Source organism: Chenopodium album, chromosome 4 (assembly GCF_948465745.1).
Source record: "Chenopodium album chromosome 4, dcCheAlbu1.1, whole genome shotgun sequence".
Classification (NCBI taxonomy): domain Eukaryota; kingdom Viridiplantae; phylum Streptophyta; class Magnoliopsida; order Caryophyllales; family Amaranthaceae; genus Chenopodium; species Chenopodium album.
The window spans coordinates 79,302,907-79,323,066 of NC_137837.1; the positions used below are offsets into that span (position 1 = coordinate 79,302,907).

At 32.5% G+C, this 20,160-nt stretch overlaps 2 protein-coding genes and 1 long non-coding RNA gene across 3 annotated transcripts; 1 reads left to right on the top strand and 2 right to left on the bottom strand.

The window, feature by feature from the left end:
- Nucleotides 1-1,981: 1,981 nt before the first annotated feature.
- Nucleotides 1,982-4,236, bottom strand: LOC145628318 (uncharacterized). Its single transcript, XM_081680602.1, has 2 exons — nucleotides 2,813-4,236; nucleotides 1,982-2,606 (listed from the first exon to the last, which is right to left on the bottom strand). The coding sequence occupies exons 1-2, from the start codon at nucleotides 4,234-4,236 to the stop codon at nucleotides 2,159-2,161; spliced, it is 1,872 nt and encodes a 623-aa protein (XP_081536728.1). The 3' UTR covers nucleotides 1,982-2,158.
- A 2,634-nt stretch (nucleotides 4,237-6,870) lies between these two features.
- LOC145627460 (uncharacterized) lies at nucleotides 6,871-8,697 on the bottom strand. The gene is made up of 3 exons (XR_014111394.1): nucleotides 8,573-8,697; nucleotides 7,497-7,611; nucleotides 6,871-7,020 (listed from the first exon to the last, which is right to left on the bottom strand). It is a non-coding gene; the product is annotated as an uncharacterized LOC145627460 (long non-coding RNA).
- A 4,855-nt stretch (nucleotides 8,698-13,552) lies between these two features.
- On the top strand, nucleotides 13,553-19,852 carry LOC145627462 (glutaminyl-peptide cyclotransferase-like). The gene is made up of 11 exons (XM_081679848.1): nucleotides 13,553-13,712; nucleotides 14,403-14,459; nucleotides 14,951-14,986; nucleotides 16,278-16,342; nucleotides 16,756-16,819; nucleotides 17,748-17,865; nucleotides 18,195-18,292; nucleotides 18,531-18,601; nucleotides 18,724-18,751; nucleotides 18,877-18,934; nucleotides 19,528-19,852. The coding sequence occupies exons 1-11, from the start codon at nucleotides 13,566-13,568 to the stop codon at nucleotides 19,647-19,649; spliced, it is 864 nt and encodes a 287-aa protein (XP_081535974.1). The 5' UTR covers nucleotides 13,553-13,565; the 3' UTR covers nucleotides 19,650-19,852.
- The last annotated feature ends 308 nt before the right edge of the window (nucleotides 19,853-20,160 follow it).

Here is a 20,160-nt window from a genome sequence, read left to right on the forward strand (position 1 = left end):
TCTATTGACTTATGCGTGTTGTAGTCAATCCATAGCAGTTTAAAACACGGTACCGTTTTTCACCCCTTTATAAACTTATGCCACAACTAGTCAAGTTGCTAGAAGTTTAAAACACAGTACGGTGTTTTGTCCTTCTATAAACTTATGTGTGTTGAAGTCAAATTCATAGTAGTTGTAAACACGGTACCGTATTTCATCCCTTTATTGACTTAGGGCCTCAAGACTTTTCGCTATCGGGCCCCATAACCTCCGAAATTTCTCAAAAAGCGTTGATAATAGCCTTTAATTTTGGAATTTTTAAACCTTTTTTTGCCCGAAATTAAAAATTTCCGAGATGTTTAGCATGGTCCCAAATACCCTCCGGGAGTCCAATTAGGTGGGTGGAACTATCCAATTTGCCTTAAAACGATCAATTTACCAATTCACAACTTGCACTAATTTCGTGAACTCAAGTTTATCACAGATATTTTTAACAACATATAATGGTTCTAAACGGCATTATATGACCCTGAGATGTATCCCCTAGGGCCTCAAGACTTTTTGCCACTGGGCTCCGTAACCTCTGAAATTCCTTAAAAGCGTGGATAATAACCTTAAATTTTGGAATTTTTTGCCCTTTTTTCGCTAGGAAATAAAAATAGCCGAGATGTTTACCATGATCCCAAATACCTTCCGGGAGTCCAATTAGGTGGGTAGAACCATCCAATTTGCCTTAAAACGGTCAATTTATCAGTTCACAAAACGTGGATATAATAATTGATGCTTAAGAGGATAAATTATGTGTCTATAGTGAAAGTACTTTGTAAAATCTCATGATAATATTACGTTTTTGTAAATCGTAATAATACATATTTTTTCTTTTAAATAATTAGTAAATCTTCTATAAACTTCTAGTTAACATAGTATCAAACTATCAATAAAAAGGCAACTATTTCGTACATGCAATAGTCCTTATACGAAGTATAATGGTTTACTTGTTAGTCGTTAGCCCTTATTTAGATGACATGGTACCGGTATGGTTTTGAAAGCAATACTGGTTTGAGGTGACACCAGTGGAATTATGTCCAGATGACATGATACTGATATGGTTTTGAACCAATACTGGCTTGAGGTGACACCAGTAGAATTATGCCCAATATCCTATTAATCACTTTAATTTATTAGCCAACTCAATGTTAAAAATCATAACTTTGCGGTGTAAATTGTGTTTTTTTAAGGAATTTTTTTAAATTACCACCTAAAAATGTACCTTTTTTTAAATAACCACCCATTTAATTTTTTTATATATATTTTATTTTTCTACCCTTAAATTAAAAAACTACTCGAATTACAACCCATTTCAAAATTCCGGTGCAATCACATGGAAACACTTGCATATAGGAAGCGACTGGAGGCCCATGACATTGTTGGAGATTACTTAGATATTGGCCCAGCACTCTTAAAATTAGCACGAGTAGTGGTAGATTAGATAAAACATGGATGCATTTGGACTGCTATGTTCATTCTTTTATACTGTAGTGTTTATAGACACACAACTACACAAGTGAATGAAAGGAATATGTCAAATAATATAGAGACACAGAATAAGAAATATAAAAATTCCATTGTATAGACGTAGTAAAATCTAGCATATTGGTTAAACCATTAATTAAAACCAAGATTATTATTATAGTGTAAAGCAAATCAAAATAAGAAATGAAACATTATTCACTTTGCCAATTGTCATAGCCGTTACGAGCCGGCAACTTTTTGGAAGTTATTGACACGTTTTATTTTTGGGTAAAAATTATACTTTGTAATTACTAATTATCCCGTTTGCTTTATCATTCTCTCACTCTCTCTCCTCTCCCCTCCTCTTCTTAAGATGTGTGCCTAAATTAAATATATCAACAACGGAGGAAGTAGATAAGAAATGTTTGTACGTGCATGCGTATATAGTTACAATGAAGTAGGATAATAAGATTTTTTAAAAGTAGAATACTTTTTAAAAGTAGAATACAAGCACAACCTACAATACATACTACGTACTCGTAGCTTGTAAGTTGCATGCATGGATAGTATATCATATATACCATCCAAGAGTCCTACACCATGCTACGCTATTATTTAAGTTACATGCGTTACACATGGTACACATTCATGCATAACATTATTCATTTTACACAACCATGTCGAGAGACTTGGAGTTAGCTTTGAGACTCCAAAACATATCATTTATGGCAGAGAAATGACAGACCGGGGCATCACCAGGGCGGATCCCGAGGTATTGAAGGGCTGGGACATTAGGCTTCCAAGCATATGTGTCATAGTGGCATACGGCGGTGGTTTGGATGGCGTTACCAGAGGTTGGGCTAACCAAAGTTACGTCGTAATGACCAATGTCTTGTTGGTGGTGACAATAGTACACGACGTAAGGGTAGCTCATTCTATGGCATGCGGCTGCAGTATTGCCCGGTACAACCAACTTCTTTACTTTTGTTATCACGTAGTCTTGTATGCCTTTAGGCACCTCAATATCGTTCTTCATCATTCTTAATTCAACATCGTTCGACCCTAGCTCCCTTACAACAAAATCTACAACATCTTCCATGGATTGGGCACAAGTCCTGTCATAGTAATTGCTTATTAGTATCAATGATCCTCCACAAAATAATGAACCAATAAAATTGCAAATAGTTAGCATTAATTTTGGTAATTAACCCTTCATAAATTTAGATAATTGGAACTTGTTGTATTGATACTTTTACATAAGATAAATTTAATTTGATGTAAGGGTAATTATATTAAGCCCTGTTAAAGAGTAGTATAGTACCTGTTTTCCTTTTCCACCTTTGGTCTATGTAGACATACGTCAAGGGTTCCTTTAATTCCCGTGGCTTCTACAGATCCAGGTTTTATTGAAAATAAATTTAATATTTCTGTGAATTTATCCTCCGAAAAAGGGATGGATTTAGCAATGTGCTTAGGCAAGAAAGGAACACTTGGTGTCTTTTGAAAATCATGCTTTAACATGTCTCCAAGGCGCAAGCTTTTCTCGATGAAAAAAACTGATCCAACACTTACTTCATGACCAACCTTTTCTCTTTTACCATTGTCTGCGTTGTATTTCCAACCCATGACAGTGTCAGTCTGCTTCATACCAGCTTTTTTTGTGCTAGTGTCCATGGTGAATATCTTGTCTGCTTCTTTCACCTTCTCTTTATTGGCGCTGTTTGTGTTGTAATTCCATCCCCATACAGTGTAAGGTTGGTCTATACCAGTTTTCTTTGTGTTGGTCTCAATAGACAATGGCTTGTCTGCTTCTTTCACCTTCTCTTTATTGGCGTTGTTTGTGTTGTAATTCCATCCCCATACAGTGTAAGGTTGGTCTATACCAGTTTTCTTTGTGTTGGTCTCAATAGACAATGGCTTGTCTGCTTCTTTCACCTTCTCTTTATTGGCGTTGTCTGTGTTGTAATTCCATCCCCACACAGTGTAAGGTTGGTCTATACCAGTTTTCTTTGCGTTGGTCTCAATAGACAATGGCTTGTCTGCTTCTTTCACCTTCTCTTTATTGGCGTTGTCTGTGTTGTAATTCCATCCCCACACAGTGTAAGGTTGGTCTATACCAGTTTTCTTGGTGTTGGTCTCAATAGACAATGGCTTGTCTGCTTCTTTCACCTTCTCTTTATTGGCGTTGTTTGTGTTGTAATTCCATCCCCAGACAGTGTAAGGTTGGTCTATACCAGTTTTCTTTGTGTTGGTCTCAATAGACAATGGCTTGTCTGCTTCTTTCACCTTCTCTTTATTGGCGTTGTTTGTGTTGTAATTCCATCCCCATACAGTGTAAGGTTGGTCTATACCAGTTTTCTTTGTGTTGGTCTCAATAGACAATGGCTTGTCTGCTTCTTTCACCTTCTCTTTATTGGCGCTGTCTGTGTTGTAATTCCATCCCCACACAGTGTAAGGTTGGTCTATACCAGTTTTCTTGGTGTTGGTCTCAATAGACAATGGCTTGTCTGCTTCTTTCACCTTCTCTTTATTGGCGCTGTCTGTGTTGTAATTCCATCCCCACACATTGTAAGGTTGGTCTATACCAGTTTTCTTGGTGTTGGTCTCAAAAGACAATGGCTTGTCTGCTTCTTTCACCTTCTCTTTATTGGCGCTCTCTGTGTTGTAATTCCATCCCCAGACAGTGTAAGGTTGGTCTATACCAGTTTTCTTTGCCTTATCTACATCGTTGCTATATAAAGACATTGAAGAAAAATCAGAAATTTTATAAGTTAGATTTGCAAAATTACACTTGCATGCCCATAAGATATATAGCTTAAAATGTTGAAGGAGAAAATAAACGATCATATTAAATATAAGTATAAAAAGTAGTTACAAGTATATATGTTGTTTAGCTAAATTTTTCACAACTAATAACAAAAAACTCTGTAAAAATTATTTCCCCATTGTAAGAGTATGTCGAAGCAAATGGCAATATTTCAATTCTTAAAGTGCTCAGTCGGAATGATGAATTGAAATTATAAGTGACATTGAACAATAATCTGTAATTTGCTAAAAATAACTCCAACTTTATATTATCATTTTTAGAAATTTGTGGATTTATGCTTACATAATTAAACTCTTAGCCTATGTTTTAACATATTGTATAATGGTGTCAGTGAAGTAGTTAATGAGTGTAGATTTTTAACAAGTATGGTATAATAAAGAAACAAAGACATAAAATATGATGTTCCACAATGATGTTCTTGTTTGGAATCTTTGACTTTTTTTAAGAAAGAGAGAATCTTTTAAATTTCTCTTAATCTATAATTAAGAACAAATATAGTCATGTGAGATGTAGTTTGATTCGTCTTGGTGAGTAGATTATTAATATATATCTAACTTTTATAATTTTTGCTAGTGTGATATTTGTCATCAAAGTTGGGTAAAAATTTGCATCGATTTACGAAACAGGAACATCATTTTGAAATGGAGGGAATACTTCGTACTACAAAGCTATGCCCTGAATTATTAACTAGGCTTTGGATCTGGGCGATGCCCCAAATTGTTATATGGAACTGATAATTAATATACATTGTAATTTATGATTCAATTTTCTTATAATTAAATTTGTTGTTCATATTGTCATTTGAATATTTTGTATTCATTTTTTTTTTCTTTTTATATCCAAATGAGGAAAATATTCCAGGAAGAAATACAAAACAAAATAAAAGGCAGAACAAAAGCAAAAAACAACTACTACAAACTAAGCTTAGCTAGACTAAGGGCCTGTTTTCATACGTTTATTTTCAGTTGCAGTTCAGTTTAGTTCAATTCAATTCAGCTCCTAATTTCCTTCTCTTATAAAATGTTCATTTCATTTCAATTTAGTTCAATTCAACTCAGTTGAGTTCAGTCTATGAGAACAGGCCATAAGACGGTACTAAGCGTGGTAAAGCCACTCCCCTAGCATCCTCCGCCAAAATTCTACTAAGCTCTAAAGGAACTGACTCTAATAATAATATTCCGGTGTCTTGAGTGACTCCCCGGTTGGCTAACCATATAGCTTGGTGGTAAGACACTTAGTTGTAGAATTAGAGAATGTGTGTGAATCTTGTAGAGAACCTTTTTATATTTATTTTTGGAAACTTTGCAAATTGCAGCCATTTAAAGTTCGTATTTTGCAAATTGCAGCCATTTAAATTTTTTTTTTGCAAATTGCAGCCCAAACGTTCGTATAAATTGTAAATTGCAGCCCGATTCAATTTTTTCATCGGTTTACATGTTGAAAAATCTTCGGTTAAGGTTTTAGGGGTCATTTTAGCCCTTAGGGACCCGAATTGAGCTCGGAATCAGCAAAAAAATAACGTAAGTGTCTTATATTTACAGTTTCCCACAAATCGATACATTTTTGTTACGCAAAACGAGATACTTACGTTATTTTTTTGCTAATTCCGAGCTCAATTCGGGTCCCTAAGGGCTAAAATGACCCCTAAAACCTTAGCCGAAGATTTTTCAACATGTAAACCGATGAAAAAATTAAATCGGGCTGCAACTTACAATTTATACGAACTTTTGGGCTGCAATTTGCAAAAAAAAAAAAAAAATGACTGCAATTTGCAAAATACGAACTTCAAATGGCTGCAATTTGCAAATTTTCCTTTATTTTTTATTATAAGTGTATGACATGTGATGAAAACAAATGGAAGGGAGAACCACCGTGGCATTATGAGTAGTTAAGGGTCTGTTCTGTTCACCTTATTTAAACTTATTTCAGGTGTAATAAGTTCAATTAAGTTCAGATTAGTTCAGTTTAGGTTTAATAAGTTTTGATAAGGATTACCCAAGTACAAATTACAACTAAATAAAGTTTAAATAAGGTCTAATAAGTTCAGATAAGTTCAATACACATCCTTTAGTGAGTGACGTGACACGTGACGTAGAGTGGGGAGTTTACGTGACATGTGGGCGTTTTTATGAATGCCTTTTAATACTCCGTAAATTAGTTAGATAACAGCACAGCTCAGGAGCAGATACTCATATTTGCTTTATTACAATAATTTCTCTATTTTTTTTTTTTGTTGACATGTACTATTATATTTTTTCACTTTTGTTGTGTAACCAAATTATAGCATAAGTTAGTGATTAATATTTTTAATTATCAATAAGTAAAAATCATATATATAAAAAAGTGATTTATGAAGATATAAAGTGAGACAGTTCTAAAGATCCCATTTATGAAAATGTTTTATCATATAACTGTAAATCATGAAAGGTAATTAGATTAGAGTTTATGCATAGTTTCAGGATTCAACATGTGTAAACTACAGAGTAAAAAAGTAGGAAGAAAGTATGTCTTATGAAAAAAACAAAAACATTTTACTTTTTTTTTTTTCAGTTTACTAAAAGGTGTACTTGTTAATTAGTAAACTATATATGGATTATGGAGTAGTTAACGACAACAAATAAAAATGTTATTTAATTAGAGTAATTACCCATGAGCGGCCTTATCCTTTGTCTCAATGCTTGGAGTCATCATAGACATCTTATCTGTAGATCAATATAATTTGTATCAATAATAGATTAATTTGTACCAATTGCATGTTGGTGTAGTGGTGATTGACAGATTGAGACTACACTTGGTAGGGAGAATCTGTGTTCAATCTCCCGCAACAATAATTGGGAGGGGATTGAAACCTAACCACCCACAATTGATCCCTGAATCCGGATTAGCCCAAATGGTGAATCGGGTAAAATACCAAAAAAACAATAGATCAATTTGTATCAATAATATAATGTAAATTTTAAAGTATTTCATCTAAAAATAATGGATAAATATACAACATATTTGATAGAAATCAATTTTTAAACTTCACAATGAAGTATAAAAGAAACAATTTATTTATTATTACTTTAAAAAAGCCATTTTTTCGTGACACTTAATTATACACTTGAAAATGATTTCTTCCCAATCAAACACAAAACACACTAGAAAAATAAATTAAATGAGCTATAATTAAAGCAACCTTTAGGATGAAATAGATTATCCTTAATAGCTTGTGGCATAGGGACTTTTGGTAGCTTCATCTGCCAGTAGTCCTCTTGTTCACAGCTTGATGCATGAAATGCTAGAAAAACAAGCTGAAAAAAATAATAATACAATAAATAAAAAGGATCTATCATAATAAATTAGAGGAACTTGACTTGTTTCAAAAAAAAAAAAAAAATAGAGGAACTTGACTAGGTGCAATCCAAAACAAAACGAAGAATATTAGGGATTATTGAAACATAACAGATATTTGATATTTATTTTAGTGAACCGGTCAAATTTGAGATTAATAAAACCAATTTTTATGAAATGACACTCAAGATTTCATATGCAAATTATATTTTATTTTGAACAATTACTACAGAAAAATGAATTAATATACATACATACCCCTTCCTCAAAAAAGAAATAATTGTCATAGTGTTTAGGGACCATGTTAATCATCTAATCATATGATTCATTTTTTTTTTAAGTGTATAATCAAAATTCATTTTAATTACATTCATATTAATACGAGAATATTATCTAATAAGATCACATTATAGTACTGTATAATATTGTGATGATGATTGAGGCCTAAGAATATGTTTTATACTCTATCATGTCCGAATGCAGCATGGGTCGATGATGGTTGAGGCCTAAGAATATGTTTTATACTCTATCATGTTCGAATGCAGCATGGGTCGTCCTCATACCCAACGCTTAATATTCCACTTGAAAGTGGAGGGTGAATGAGATTCGAACTCGTGACCAATGTGTCACACTGGCTCTGATACGAACCATGTTAACGGACCATCTCAACCAAAAGCTTAAGCTGATGGTTGAGGCCCAGGAATAAGTTCTACTCTATCACTATATACATAGATGACTGATCCATGGCCTGTTTGCAAATTCATCTGGATATATATACTTTCAAAATGTCAAATTCTTAATTAGAATTTATAGATAATAAAAATAACAATGATTAAAATTATGCGTGTGTTGTGTATTGGGAAATATAAAATAGACTGAATGAATAAAGTATTATTTAGTATAGATGAATTTATTGCTTACCAAGAAAATTGCATGTAATAGCAACCGGGGCAGCCCGAAAAGCATGGCCATCTTTGGCAGAAGACTAAGAATTATGAAGACAAGATTCAAGAGTTAGTGAGTGAGGAGTGAGGAGTGAGGAGTGAAGGCAAGAGTATTTATACTAGTTGTAAGCTTGATTGTAGCTACTCTTTACTTTGTACAACCACCCCACATTATATAATTATGTAATATCTGAAAATATTAATATTTTTTTCACAAAGTCTTATACGTGGTTGGCCATACCGTGCGGCAAGGGTTACTTTGTTTATGTAATAAGGGTTACGTTACTTGATCAGTGTTAAAGGGGTTACTTCGTCAATGTTATAAGGTTACTCGATTATTAGTGTTATAGGTATTACTTAATCAGTATTACAAGGGTTACATAGTCAGTATTATAAGAGTTACTTTGTTCATTTATAAGTGGCCACATGGTGTGGCTAGCCACACACAAGACAAACTGTATTTTTTTTAATGTAATCTAAAATATTACTAGTAAAAGTTAAAATCTGTATTGAAATGTTGTAAAATTAAAGTCTAACATTGTGATTAAAATAAAATGTTTTTAAAAAAAATTATAATATGATATGAATATATGATTGAATATATTAATCTTGTGAATGCAATTGCTTTACCATATATATATATATACACTAAAAGATCAATAATAATTATATATACTAAAAAACATACCAGCAATGACACGTGTCATCTCCTAGTGTGTCCTTAGTTTTATTTTATTTTATTTTTTGGAAAAAAATTCAATTTCAAAAATAAATCTTTTTACATATATATATTTATAGAGAAAATTGTAAAAAAGGACTTTTTAAGTGGTCGACTTTTTGAAAAAGGACCTTTTAAGTGAAAATTTGTGAAAAAAGACCTTTTAAGTTATATTTTGTTTTAATGGAGTACTTGAGTGAGTTTGCATGGCGGTCAACACTGGAGCTTCGGGGTTAACTATCACTTATTAGTCACGACTTAACTCTTTCATACAATATTCTCACGAAGGTCGGGAAAAGGGGGATTTTTTTTTTTTTAATTTGAAAATAAGTCATGTGACTAATATGTGATAGTGAACGCCGGAGCTCCGAGATTGACCACCTCGCAAGGTCACACAAGTACCCTATACAAACAAAATATAACTTAAAAGGTCCTTTTTTCACAAGTTTTCATTTAAAAGGCCCTTTTTCAAAAAGTCGATTATTTAAAAGGTCCTTTTCACAATTTTCTCATATTTATAAGGTAATAATTACATACAAAGTATAATTGAAGATTTAATGTATCTTTTCAAAATAAATATATTGACAACAATAAACTATTAAACTTAAGCAAAAAATATGGAAAATAATATTCTAACATCATTTGTTAATTTTAAATATAGTTATTGAAAATTACCGTGCATGACACGGGACTAACCTATTATATATATATAAAGGGAGTTTTTTTTCCCAAATTTTTAGAGAGCCACGTAGGATTTAATTTTTTCAGCGCGCCATGTAGGATAATAAATTTTAATTGTAGACAATTAAGTATGAGATTATTAATTTCTTTTAGAATTAAATAATTTAAATGACACTAAAGCAAAATTGGCAAATGTGATTTTCCAGTTTAAATTAATTAAATATAAAATATTATTTTTTGATATCAGGAACTTTATCTAAATATATAACAAATTTTAGTACATAAATATATATACATATATATATTATTTTTAAAAATTCTATCGCAAGGACTTTATCTAGTTTAAAATAAAAGTTGAGTAAAAACTCTAATATAAAAACGATATGACTCTAAGCAGCCTAGATCATCCATTCCTAGAATCCTAGCACGTGAAATCACTAAGTTGTATCCTGAATAAACGATTTGATATTATCAAACTACCCCCTTTAGTAAAAAAATTTGTAATTAAGAACCTTGGATTAATAGTCATCGTACAAGATATATGTTTTTTAAATTTTTTTCCAAATGAATCACAAAGCGATCAAGACCTCGTTGTTATCGAACAAGGCTGCAACTCTGCAAGGCATATGCCCGTGGCCCCGTATGTCGTGATATGCATGCGTATATTTTTAGTGATAGAGTATAAAAGAGGCATTTCAAAGGGAGGTTACGAGGTTAGTTATGTATGAGTAAATGTATAACGAGGAGCATGGGGTTATTTTACGTAAATGCATTTCTAAATTTAGAGTAGTGTCACTGGGTGATTAATTATATCACTAGATGATTAAATGATATCATTAAACATTTCAGTGGTACTATTTATGTATGTATTAGTATTATATATTCATTCAGTGGTACTCACTACGTGTAGAAATAGTATCACTACGGTAAAAATAGTATTACTACATAGTCAATAATACTATCTAAGTTTTTAACGGTACATTTAAAAAATAGCCTCACTTACCCATCTCTCTCCTCCTTTCTCTCATCCCCATGTGTTTTTTAATATTTTAGTGTTTGTTATGCATTTGCAAATGCATAACTAACCTCCCTTACTACTTCCTCGGGTATAAAACATATTCTTAGGTCTCAACTATTAGTTTAAGTTTTTGGTTGAGATAGTCCACTAATATGGTATCAGAGCCAACGTGACATAGAGTTCACAGGTTCAAATCTAATTCCCCCCTTCTTCAAAGTGGAATTAATTCGCGTCTGCTATGGGTGAGCCTATGTTACCTTTGGTGGTTGTGGACTACGAGATGATAAGGTTTCATTAATTGTATTGTTGAGGTGTTAGCTAGATGGGGTGGTCAAGTGGTGTTAGCAATCTCTAGCTCCCATGCATGCATATTCTAGAATCTAGAATACAAGATAATTTAGATCAACCATACTCCCTCCGTCCCAAAAAGAACGACCCATTTGGCCAAAACTTTATCCCAAAAAGAATGACCCATTTGCATTAAAACACCACCAATTTGCAACAATATTTGTGCAAAATTAGCTTCCCCTTATAAAAATTTGATTTTCCATGTTATTTTATTACTTTCTCTCTCTATTTTTTTACAAACCCCATATAAATTTATATTTCCAATATACTTTTACTTCTTTTTACTTAACTTCCTTAATATCCGCGTAATCAACCTAAATGGGTCGTTCTTTTTGGGACGGAGGGAGTACTTTATTAAGCATGCAATAATCAAACTTAACAACAGGTGACATTAAATTTTGTTTGACTATCGTTGTACCATCACAATAATTGTTCTACTGTACATCATTGGTGCAATAGTCTTTCAATCACAATAATGAGAGACACAAGAGACGTGACAAGGAAAATATTTTTCCCTAAGCTAGAAAACAAGGTGTAAATAGTTTCAAAAGAAACGTTTTTAGTCTAGAAGATAATTAAGGTCTTATTGTAACAAGTACCAGTACTGTAACACAATTATTCATACAACTTTATTACTCACTGTATAACACTGGCTTTAATTAAAAGGAATTAAAGCACTAATTATTGAGTGACATTTTACTTACATGCCTATTGCAATATTGCCAATGCAACATCATGTATCGTGGATGTCAACTATATTTATTACTCCAGTTGCTATAGTTTAGTAATAACATAATCATATGTCGTCTACGTTGTATGCTAATACACGCTATAATACATTGTTATAAACTTATAATCATATAATCTTATAATAATAGTTTGGTGTTGTGAGGTTGGTGACATTCTTGAGTTAATACATTGGACACTTGGTTTAAACTTCTAAACAGAATATTGAATACTCAAACAATGAAAATTAATTGCTACTCCGTACCACTGTTATAATAACCCGTCTATAATTAATGGAAATCTTGACCTAGTGGGTAAGATTGAAAGAATGTTAAGACGACAAGTAGTAAAGCTGAAAGTAATTAATTTTTAGTGATTTTAAATCTTTACTACTCCGTACTAATATATGTATCCTGAGTAATCATGTTTTTTAAAGAGCCAACAAGTAGACAAGAAACCAATTCCATTTCTATATAACTATATTTTTAATCCAACCATAAGAATCATGAGCACTATGAAATTGACACCTATATTGGTTTGTTGGGGAAATTAAGTATCAATAATTGCTAATTTTATCAAGAAATGAAAATAGCAATTACTGACACTTAATTTCCCCAACAAACCAATATATGTGTCAATTCCATAGTGCTTGTCAATATTAATAATTGCATTTCTTTATTACGAGTAAGAGACCTCACGGTCTCACATAGACAAAATCATAACGTAAAACATATATAAATTCTTGTCAAAATTAAATCAAACAGTCCAAATTTCTTTTTATTTTTATTTTTTATTTTGCCCGAATAAAATACAAGGGCAATACAAATTATAGAGTATATTGCAACCTAATATATACACAATCACACAAAGGGTAGACGGGTAGTTACAAATTTTGTAAAATTAAATGATCAACAAGTACAAATCTTTTTATTCATGGATTGATTCTCCTTTTGATTGTTGTTTGATTCCTTTTGTTTTGTAATTTTGTCCAAACATGTCAAAAATGGAATTGATATCAACCGATAACCAATTTGACCTAGTTCGTAATACTTCGTGGTTTAAAGAAAAATAAATATTTGGTTGGAACTTGAAAAATAACATGACCCGTAGTAATAAACGCTAAACGACCGACTTGAACATGTTTAGGCAAACAGTCAAACACACACGTAGTAATGAAGCTCAATCTTCAGTCTTCACTCATTTGTTTCGGTCTTTCGGAGTTTGATCAAGATGTTAATGTTATTTATCTTAATTATATCATACGAAGTATTATCTTAGGTATAATAAAATACTATGTATTATGTTATCTTTGGTATAATAAGGATACGATAATATTATTATTTCTTGGTATCGTTTTTATTATTGTAACATGTTATATTTTGTAAAATATATTACCGATGAAAGCAAGGTAATAACTAGGACAGAATAAGAAGCTGAATACCAAGTACAGGCTTGTCATAGTGATAGTGTCATTCAGCCATGACTAGTCAATGGCTTTCTCGTTCATTGCTATTTTCTTTCCTCCTTCACTTAGGCATTTCGTCGAACACCTGCTCAGCATTGCCTCAAATTTACACCATTGAAGTTGTCAATGAGTATCCTCATGATCCCAGAGCTTTTACAGAGGTCTTCTTCTATTTTCTTTTTTTTTTTTTTAGTTTTTTTTGTTTGCAGTTTTTCATGGTTAGTGGAAAATGGGTTTTCTTTTCATTGCTCTGAATTGAATTTTATAACTGATTACCCTCTTTTGATAATGTGATCAATCAATAATTTTATTGAATTGTCCTTTTAGTTTATGTTACTAGAACTCTTCATTTTAGCTCTTAGGTATGAACTTTTGACATGTCAATTTAGACCAGACATGGTTAGTGTTGAATTTTGTAGACAAGTCGAATACTTAAACACGTACCCGTGTCTGATATGAGTACCCGAGTCCTAGTTACATAATCAAATTTGTTGTGTGCATGTGGGTTGTTGCTAAATTGGAAGATAGTAGCTTTTATTTTAGCTTGAAAAATAGACATACTACTGTGATTGATGGGAGAAAGATGTCGAAAACCTTGCATGCTATATGCAAGAATTGGTTATTTTGGGATTCTTTTATCAATTTTTGGGCTAAATTATAAGAAAATGATATATATGTGTTAATCAAATAAGTATTTTTTTTTTTTTTTTTGTTGCCTGCATTGTTTATAGTTGATTTATCAGAATATGAAGCTTTGTTTTATGAATTGAAACAATTAGAGTATATCAATGGAGAGGTGCTAATCAAAATCTTATACTTATTGTTTATTGTACTTTTGTGCTTCTTTTCAGGGACTTTTATATGAAGGAAATAACACTCTTTATGAATCAACTGGTTTATATGGAGAGGTGAATTTTTCCTGCTTCGCTTCATAACGTTTTTGCATATGTTGTTATAGATCTCTTCATATAAATAAGATTTTGGTCATTCACATTATGTCGAGTTTTGTATGATAAAATGGAATCTAATGTTACACTCTCTAATTCATTCAGATTTTCTTGCTTTTCATTTGGGGGTGTTTCATCGATATCCTAGATGCTTACAGTCAGCTGAAATGTGGTGCTATGAACACTCATTATTATGTGTATTTTATCAACTTAGACCTGATATTATATGATTCATCTTTCCTACGGTCGTAAATTGAGCTTCTGTACTGGAGTATTCCATTTAAGAAGGAATTATACTTGTAGTTCGTAAATCTAGCTATTCAATTTTGTATGCTGGTATCAGATCTTTTTTTGGTTGATACTGTTTGCCCTATGTCTCTAAGTATTTGTAGCTTCATACTCCGTATTTGATATTTTAATTGTGTTATTTGACTTGACTTTGAACTTTGCAGTCTTCAGTGAGGAGAGTAAATCTACAAACTGGAAAGGTACAGCACACTTTCATGAATCTCAACTGATCTTCACCATGGCTAATAATTTCATATAGTTGGTAGTTATATACTGCGTATTGTCAGCCTTTACTCAACTTGTTACCTGATCTTCCGCTGCCATTACCACTCTTTCCTACCTCTCATCTTCCTTTCTTACCACAAGAACATGTCATTAGTACTGCGAATGATGCATATGGAGTTATAGACCTTACTTATATTACATTAATATGAACCTCTTGAGAATGGAAACTTGCTTAGTGTTAAAGAAGATAGCCTACATAAGAGATCTTGTGGCTGATCCCTGGTTGTGATCAATATGATCAAACTGCATGTCAACTACATTATGCATTCCTCAGATTTTCCTACACCTTCTAGGGCTTCTACACCAGTTCACTCTGTACATTATGCATACGCATTTTTGCTTTTAGCCTAGCTAGAGAACTTGGGTGTAACAGATTCAACATTCCTATGTGCCTAAATTGTGGTAGTTGAGTAAATGTGCAGAATATTTTACTTCAATAAGACATGCTCCTTAATCATCTGTTATACACTTAATTTTCATGTGACAAATTTAGTAGCTAGCTTATTTTCCTCTGGTAATCTTATTTTTGGACAATTTACTTTCACATTAACTATTATGTCCCTAACTACAACAACACTAATAAGTAATAACCATGATTGGTTCTCTATATGGTAGGACTTGAAGAAATCATCTTACCTTTAACCAGTCCTGCTTACCCTACAAATGCAACAAAATTTTAGAAGAACTTCTTTAGTCCAACATGGCTGTATCCACATGAGCATCAGAGCATGTTAATTAATCTCCAATCTCTGCACCCCAGATCAAGTAGCCTCCCGACTTTAAATCCTATCTAGTTACAATAAACCAATACCTCGTACCTCCACAGACAATTCCAGAATGCTGAAGTTCTTGTACTTCCCTTTTGCTTACTACCTACATTCTCTTGCTGAAGTATGTTCTGATGTGCAGTCAAATATTAAAGCCACTACTTGATAGAATTGTTTTTCCTGTTACTTTTACTGTGCTCTGCATGAATGGAGTTACTAACAGCTTCTTTAATAGGACCACCTTTGTGATTTTCCTTAAAATGATCCTAGAGAATTAAACAAATTAAAGGATCCCAACAAGCTCTTTGTAATGTTGGCAATATTTGTTCATTTAGATCTATTTTAATTTAAAGCTATAACTATTTTCAGCATTGGTAATCTTAACTCAGCTATTTGTGTTTTTTGTTTCATTTGACTAATTCTCTCTTGGTTTCAATAGGTCGAGGCATTTCTGGTTATGTCTTCTTCTTATTTTGGGGAAGGATTAACTTTGGTTGGTGAAAGGTTTGTATTGAAAGAGTAATTTGCCATTTAACTAGCAACTATTTCATACAATTGATTTAGCTGTGTGAGCTAAGGACCAACAGTATCATTAAATACTTGTTTCAATTGTGATTTACTTTTCATGTATAATTGTATAGCTTTTGACATAGATGCTGTGGTTACCACTTTGTACCTCAATCATAGTCTGCTGTATGAGCAAATTACCTTCGCACAGCTAACAAGTTTAGAGATAATTTATGTAACCATTTGTTAAGCAGTAAATTAGCCTTGTTGCATCCAGCTCTGCTATATACTTGAGATATTGATTGATGTACGATTTTAGATCTTTAAAGAACCTCCCCCTACATATTTGCTTCTTAAATTTTTGAAAAGCTATATTTTTTTTTAAACTATTTATACAATCTGTTTTGCAGGCTGTATCAACTAACTTATGATCAGAACACTGGTTTCATTTACGACAGAACAACCTTGAGCAAAGTCAGTAATTCTGGAGTTCCACTTTTACTTACTGTATTATATACTGTCTTGTGAGCATTTTAGCTCTAATACCTGTCATCTCAATAAGATTAATGATTCAGTTAGAATACTTCAAAGCTCTAATCTCACAACCATCGTTTAATAACTATTTGTCTCAAGCTATTCCATAGAACTTTAATTAGCATGAATTTGTTTTGTTCCTCTCTTTCCAAGTTGCATTCTTAAGTTTGAATAGAGAATCGAGATGAATTCTTCACTCCAAGGTCTTTGATTCTGAATCATTATTCAGGAAACTTATAACTTGAATAGTGTGACAATTGTTTCTGTAATGGAGACATAGAAACTAAGAAACACAATAAGAACTACACTGGAGATCCTAACTTCTCTATTGGTATATGAAAATTTCTATTATAATCTGATTGACAAGGACAGAAATTCATATTTGCAATCTTTTGAAGAAGCTTTTCTTCATTAAGTCTAGAAACTTCCAGAATTATGGATTTTATTTGAGATAACCAAGTAGGTGTGCAGTGGAAAAATTTAAGAGAAGCTGATGTATGATTAGTTTACAATACCAGACCTCTTTTCTGGTGTGGCTAAACCAAGTAAAAAAGAAAGACTCAGTGTTGAACAGAATGGGTTGTCTGGATTGATTTTACGGGAAGCTAACCTTCCTACATCCTGAATTTTCTAATAGTACTGAAGGGAATTTCTAGGGCTTCTCCTCTCGTACTGAAGGTGCTAAACTTTGATGCTGTGAGACTTGTGAATTTGATCGAGAAATTTTTTTAATTTCTTCCAAAACCGCTACACGCTTACAGAACTCATGCTTTAGTGCAGATAGGAATATTTAATCACCAAAAAAAATTTCGATCTCTTATTAAACAGTTACAACTTACAAGCTTAGAATACTTATGCTTTATTGCAGATAGGAATATTTAATCACCAAATGAAGGATGGATGGGGACTGACAACTGATGGGAAAATCATGTTTGGAAGTGATGGTTCATCAACATTATACCATATAGATCCCCGTACAATGAAAGGTGCTACTTTTATCCTCTTTATTCAATAGATTCGATGGATTTCATTTTTGTCCCTCTTTCTGCTGCTGCTGCCGTGTTCCTGTGTGCACAAAGTTAAGGATGCCTTATTGCCTTCAAAGTTGATAGTTGTAAATCTTGTAATAGATAGAGATAAAATATGTTGATTTAAAAAAAAAAATTCATCTGTTTGCTCGACTCTCACTTTGATGTTGTCACATACTCACATCCTGCGGCCTTGCCTATATGTCCTGTAGTATAACTTCACATAATGAGTAATCTATTTAAAAGGTAGTTGCATGTATATCTCACTCAATATACTTGTTGTCCAGTGATAAAGAGGCAGAATGTCAGATACAAAGATCTTGACGTACATTACCTAAATGAGTTGGAGTATGTTCATGGGGAAGTCTGGGCAAATGTTTTTCGGGTAATTATTTTGCCCAAGTTCCTATTCTGGTATCTCACTTAATTTACTTCAGTTCTCTTGCTTAATAACTGATGCCTGAACTTGAAAGCATGTTGTTAGCAGATATACTATGCATAAAAATATAAGTAGCGTGTTAATTAACATCCAGGAAATCAGTCCAATATAGTGTAATTTCAGCTTACTTATCAGTAATCATGAAGATATCAATATGCAGACTGACTGAGTTCTTGTTGTGCAGACTGACTGCATTATAAGAATATCGCCTGAGGATGGTACAGTGCTTGGCTGGATCCTTCTTCCCATGTTGAGGTTTTTTTTCAACCGTTCTCTTTATCTCTTTGTTCAAGCTAGCACTCTCCCTTTTCTCGACTTATGATTTGTGTTTTTCAACCCATCACACCTCATATTCTTCCCTCTTTGTCCTGTTTCAGAGAAAGATTGGAAGCAGCTGGTGAAATAGTACGTCTTAGAATTTTTACCCAAGTTGACTTTGTATATTGATTTAGTCCGTGAATTTGGACCTTTTTTAGAGCTAGCAACATCCTTATAACCATCTCATAAGTGCATTAATTGCTTTGTTCTAGGAATCTGAAGACGTCTTGAATGGCATCGCATGGGACAGTGATGGAAAGCGCATATTTGGTGAGTTTCTTTCACTTCATTCTGTACGTCACATTTCTAGTGAATCTCACTCTATTGTTAATCAACTACCTTCCTTGAAAAGAAGCTATCTAATTGCCCAGCGATTAGACAAGTAGCAGAGGTTAAAATAGTGATAATTCCCTTTTATCCTAGTTAATTGCCTACTAACTAATAAGACTTTGATTTTTAAGAATAAAGCCTTCAACTTTCAGCAATCATAAGTATTGATTTGTGTAATTCCAATTTTTTGGACTTCGTAGTTTTGTGCTGAGACTAGCTAGTATTATAAACTGATAAACATGTCTCATTCTAGTATTTGGGGTAGGTCTTGAGGAACTGCCAATTTACCTGATTTTAAACCCTATTAGAAACTGTTAATGTGTAATTTTTCATGAAATTTTAATAAAGTTTTTATCACGTTCTTTTTGTAAAATGCATATTTGTCAAACACAAACATGTTCTTTGTCAAACACTTATATGTTCTTTTTCAAACACCTATACGTTCTTTCCGCCTTTTTGTTTTTTAGGTTTATGTTATTTTGGGTTTATTTAGGTTTTTCTATATATTTGTTGTTTGTGTTAATATTTTGTAGTAACTGGAAAGCTGTGGCCAAAGTTATTTGAGATCAAGGTACATTCATCGAATGATCATTCTCAAGTTGATATTGAACGGATGTGCATCCAAATGCTTACCAGACTTGAAGGCATGAAGTAGCAGCGGTCACATGGATTACTAGTATTTATTGATAGCTTCTTTGATGTCCAAATTAAATAAAACTTCGCCTATGAAGTTGGTGATTGTCTTATTGAACTCTTAGTATACAAGAGATGTTTTTTCGAGCTAGCAACCTAGCTCAATCTTATAATTAGATCTCAAGAAACGAAAACAGGGCAAAATAATATGGCCTAGAAACTTAATTTAATGGTGTATTAAGAAGCATTAAACTAGATCAGGAGATCTGTTCTACACTTCTACTAACAATAGGACACTAGTACACTACGCAGTAACCACAATAGGAAAAAAGATAAACAATTAATATTTCTAATTTTTGGACATTTTTTTCTTTTACTTCTATTTCGTATTAATTAGTCAAAGTGATCATAATTTACAAAATGACCAACAAATTTAATTCAATTATAAAATTAGTATTTTTAAATATTCAGATTGGATTAATTTATGAAGAAACTAGTTTTGGTTCATAGCACGGAAATATATAAAGTAAGAT

Coding starts and splice junctions, on each gene's coding strand:
- LOC145628318 (XM_081680602.1), bottom strand. CDS start 4,236: ATGTCTTTATATAGCAACGATGTAGATAAGGCAAAGAAAACTGGTATA. Junction 2,607..2,812: donor AAGGTGGAAAAGGAAAACAG/GTACTATACTAC, acceptor TTACTATGACAG/GACTTGTGCCCAATCCATGG.
- LOC145627462 (XM_081679848.1), top strand. CDS start 13,566: ATGACTAGTCAATGGCTTTCTCGTTCATTGCTATTTTCTTTCCTCCTT. Junction 17,866..18,194: donor AGATCCCCGTACAATGAAAG/GTGCTACTTTTA, acceptor CTTGTTGTCCAG/TGATAAAGAGGCAGAATGTC. Junction 18,752..18,876: donor TGGAAGCAGCTGGTGAAATA/GTACGTCTTAGA, acceptor GCTTTGTTCTAG/GAATCTGAAGACGTCTTGAA.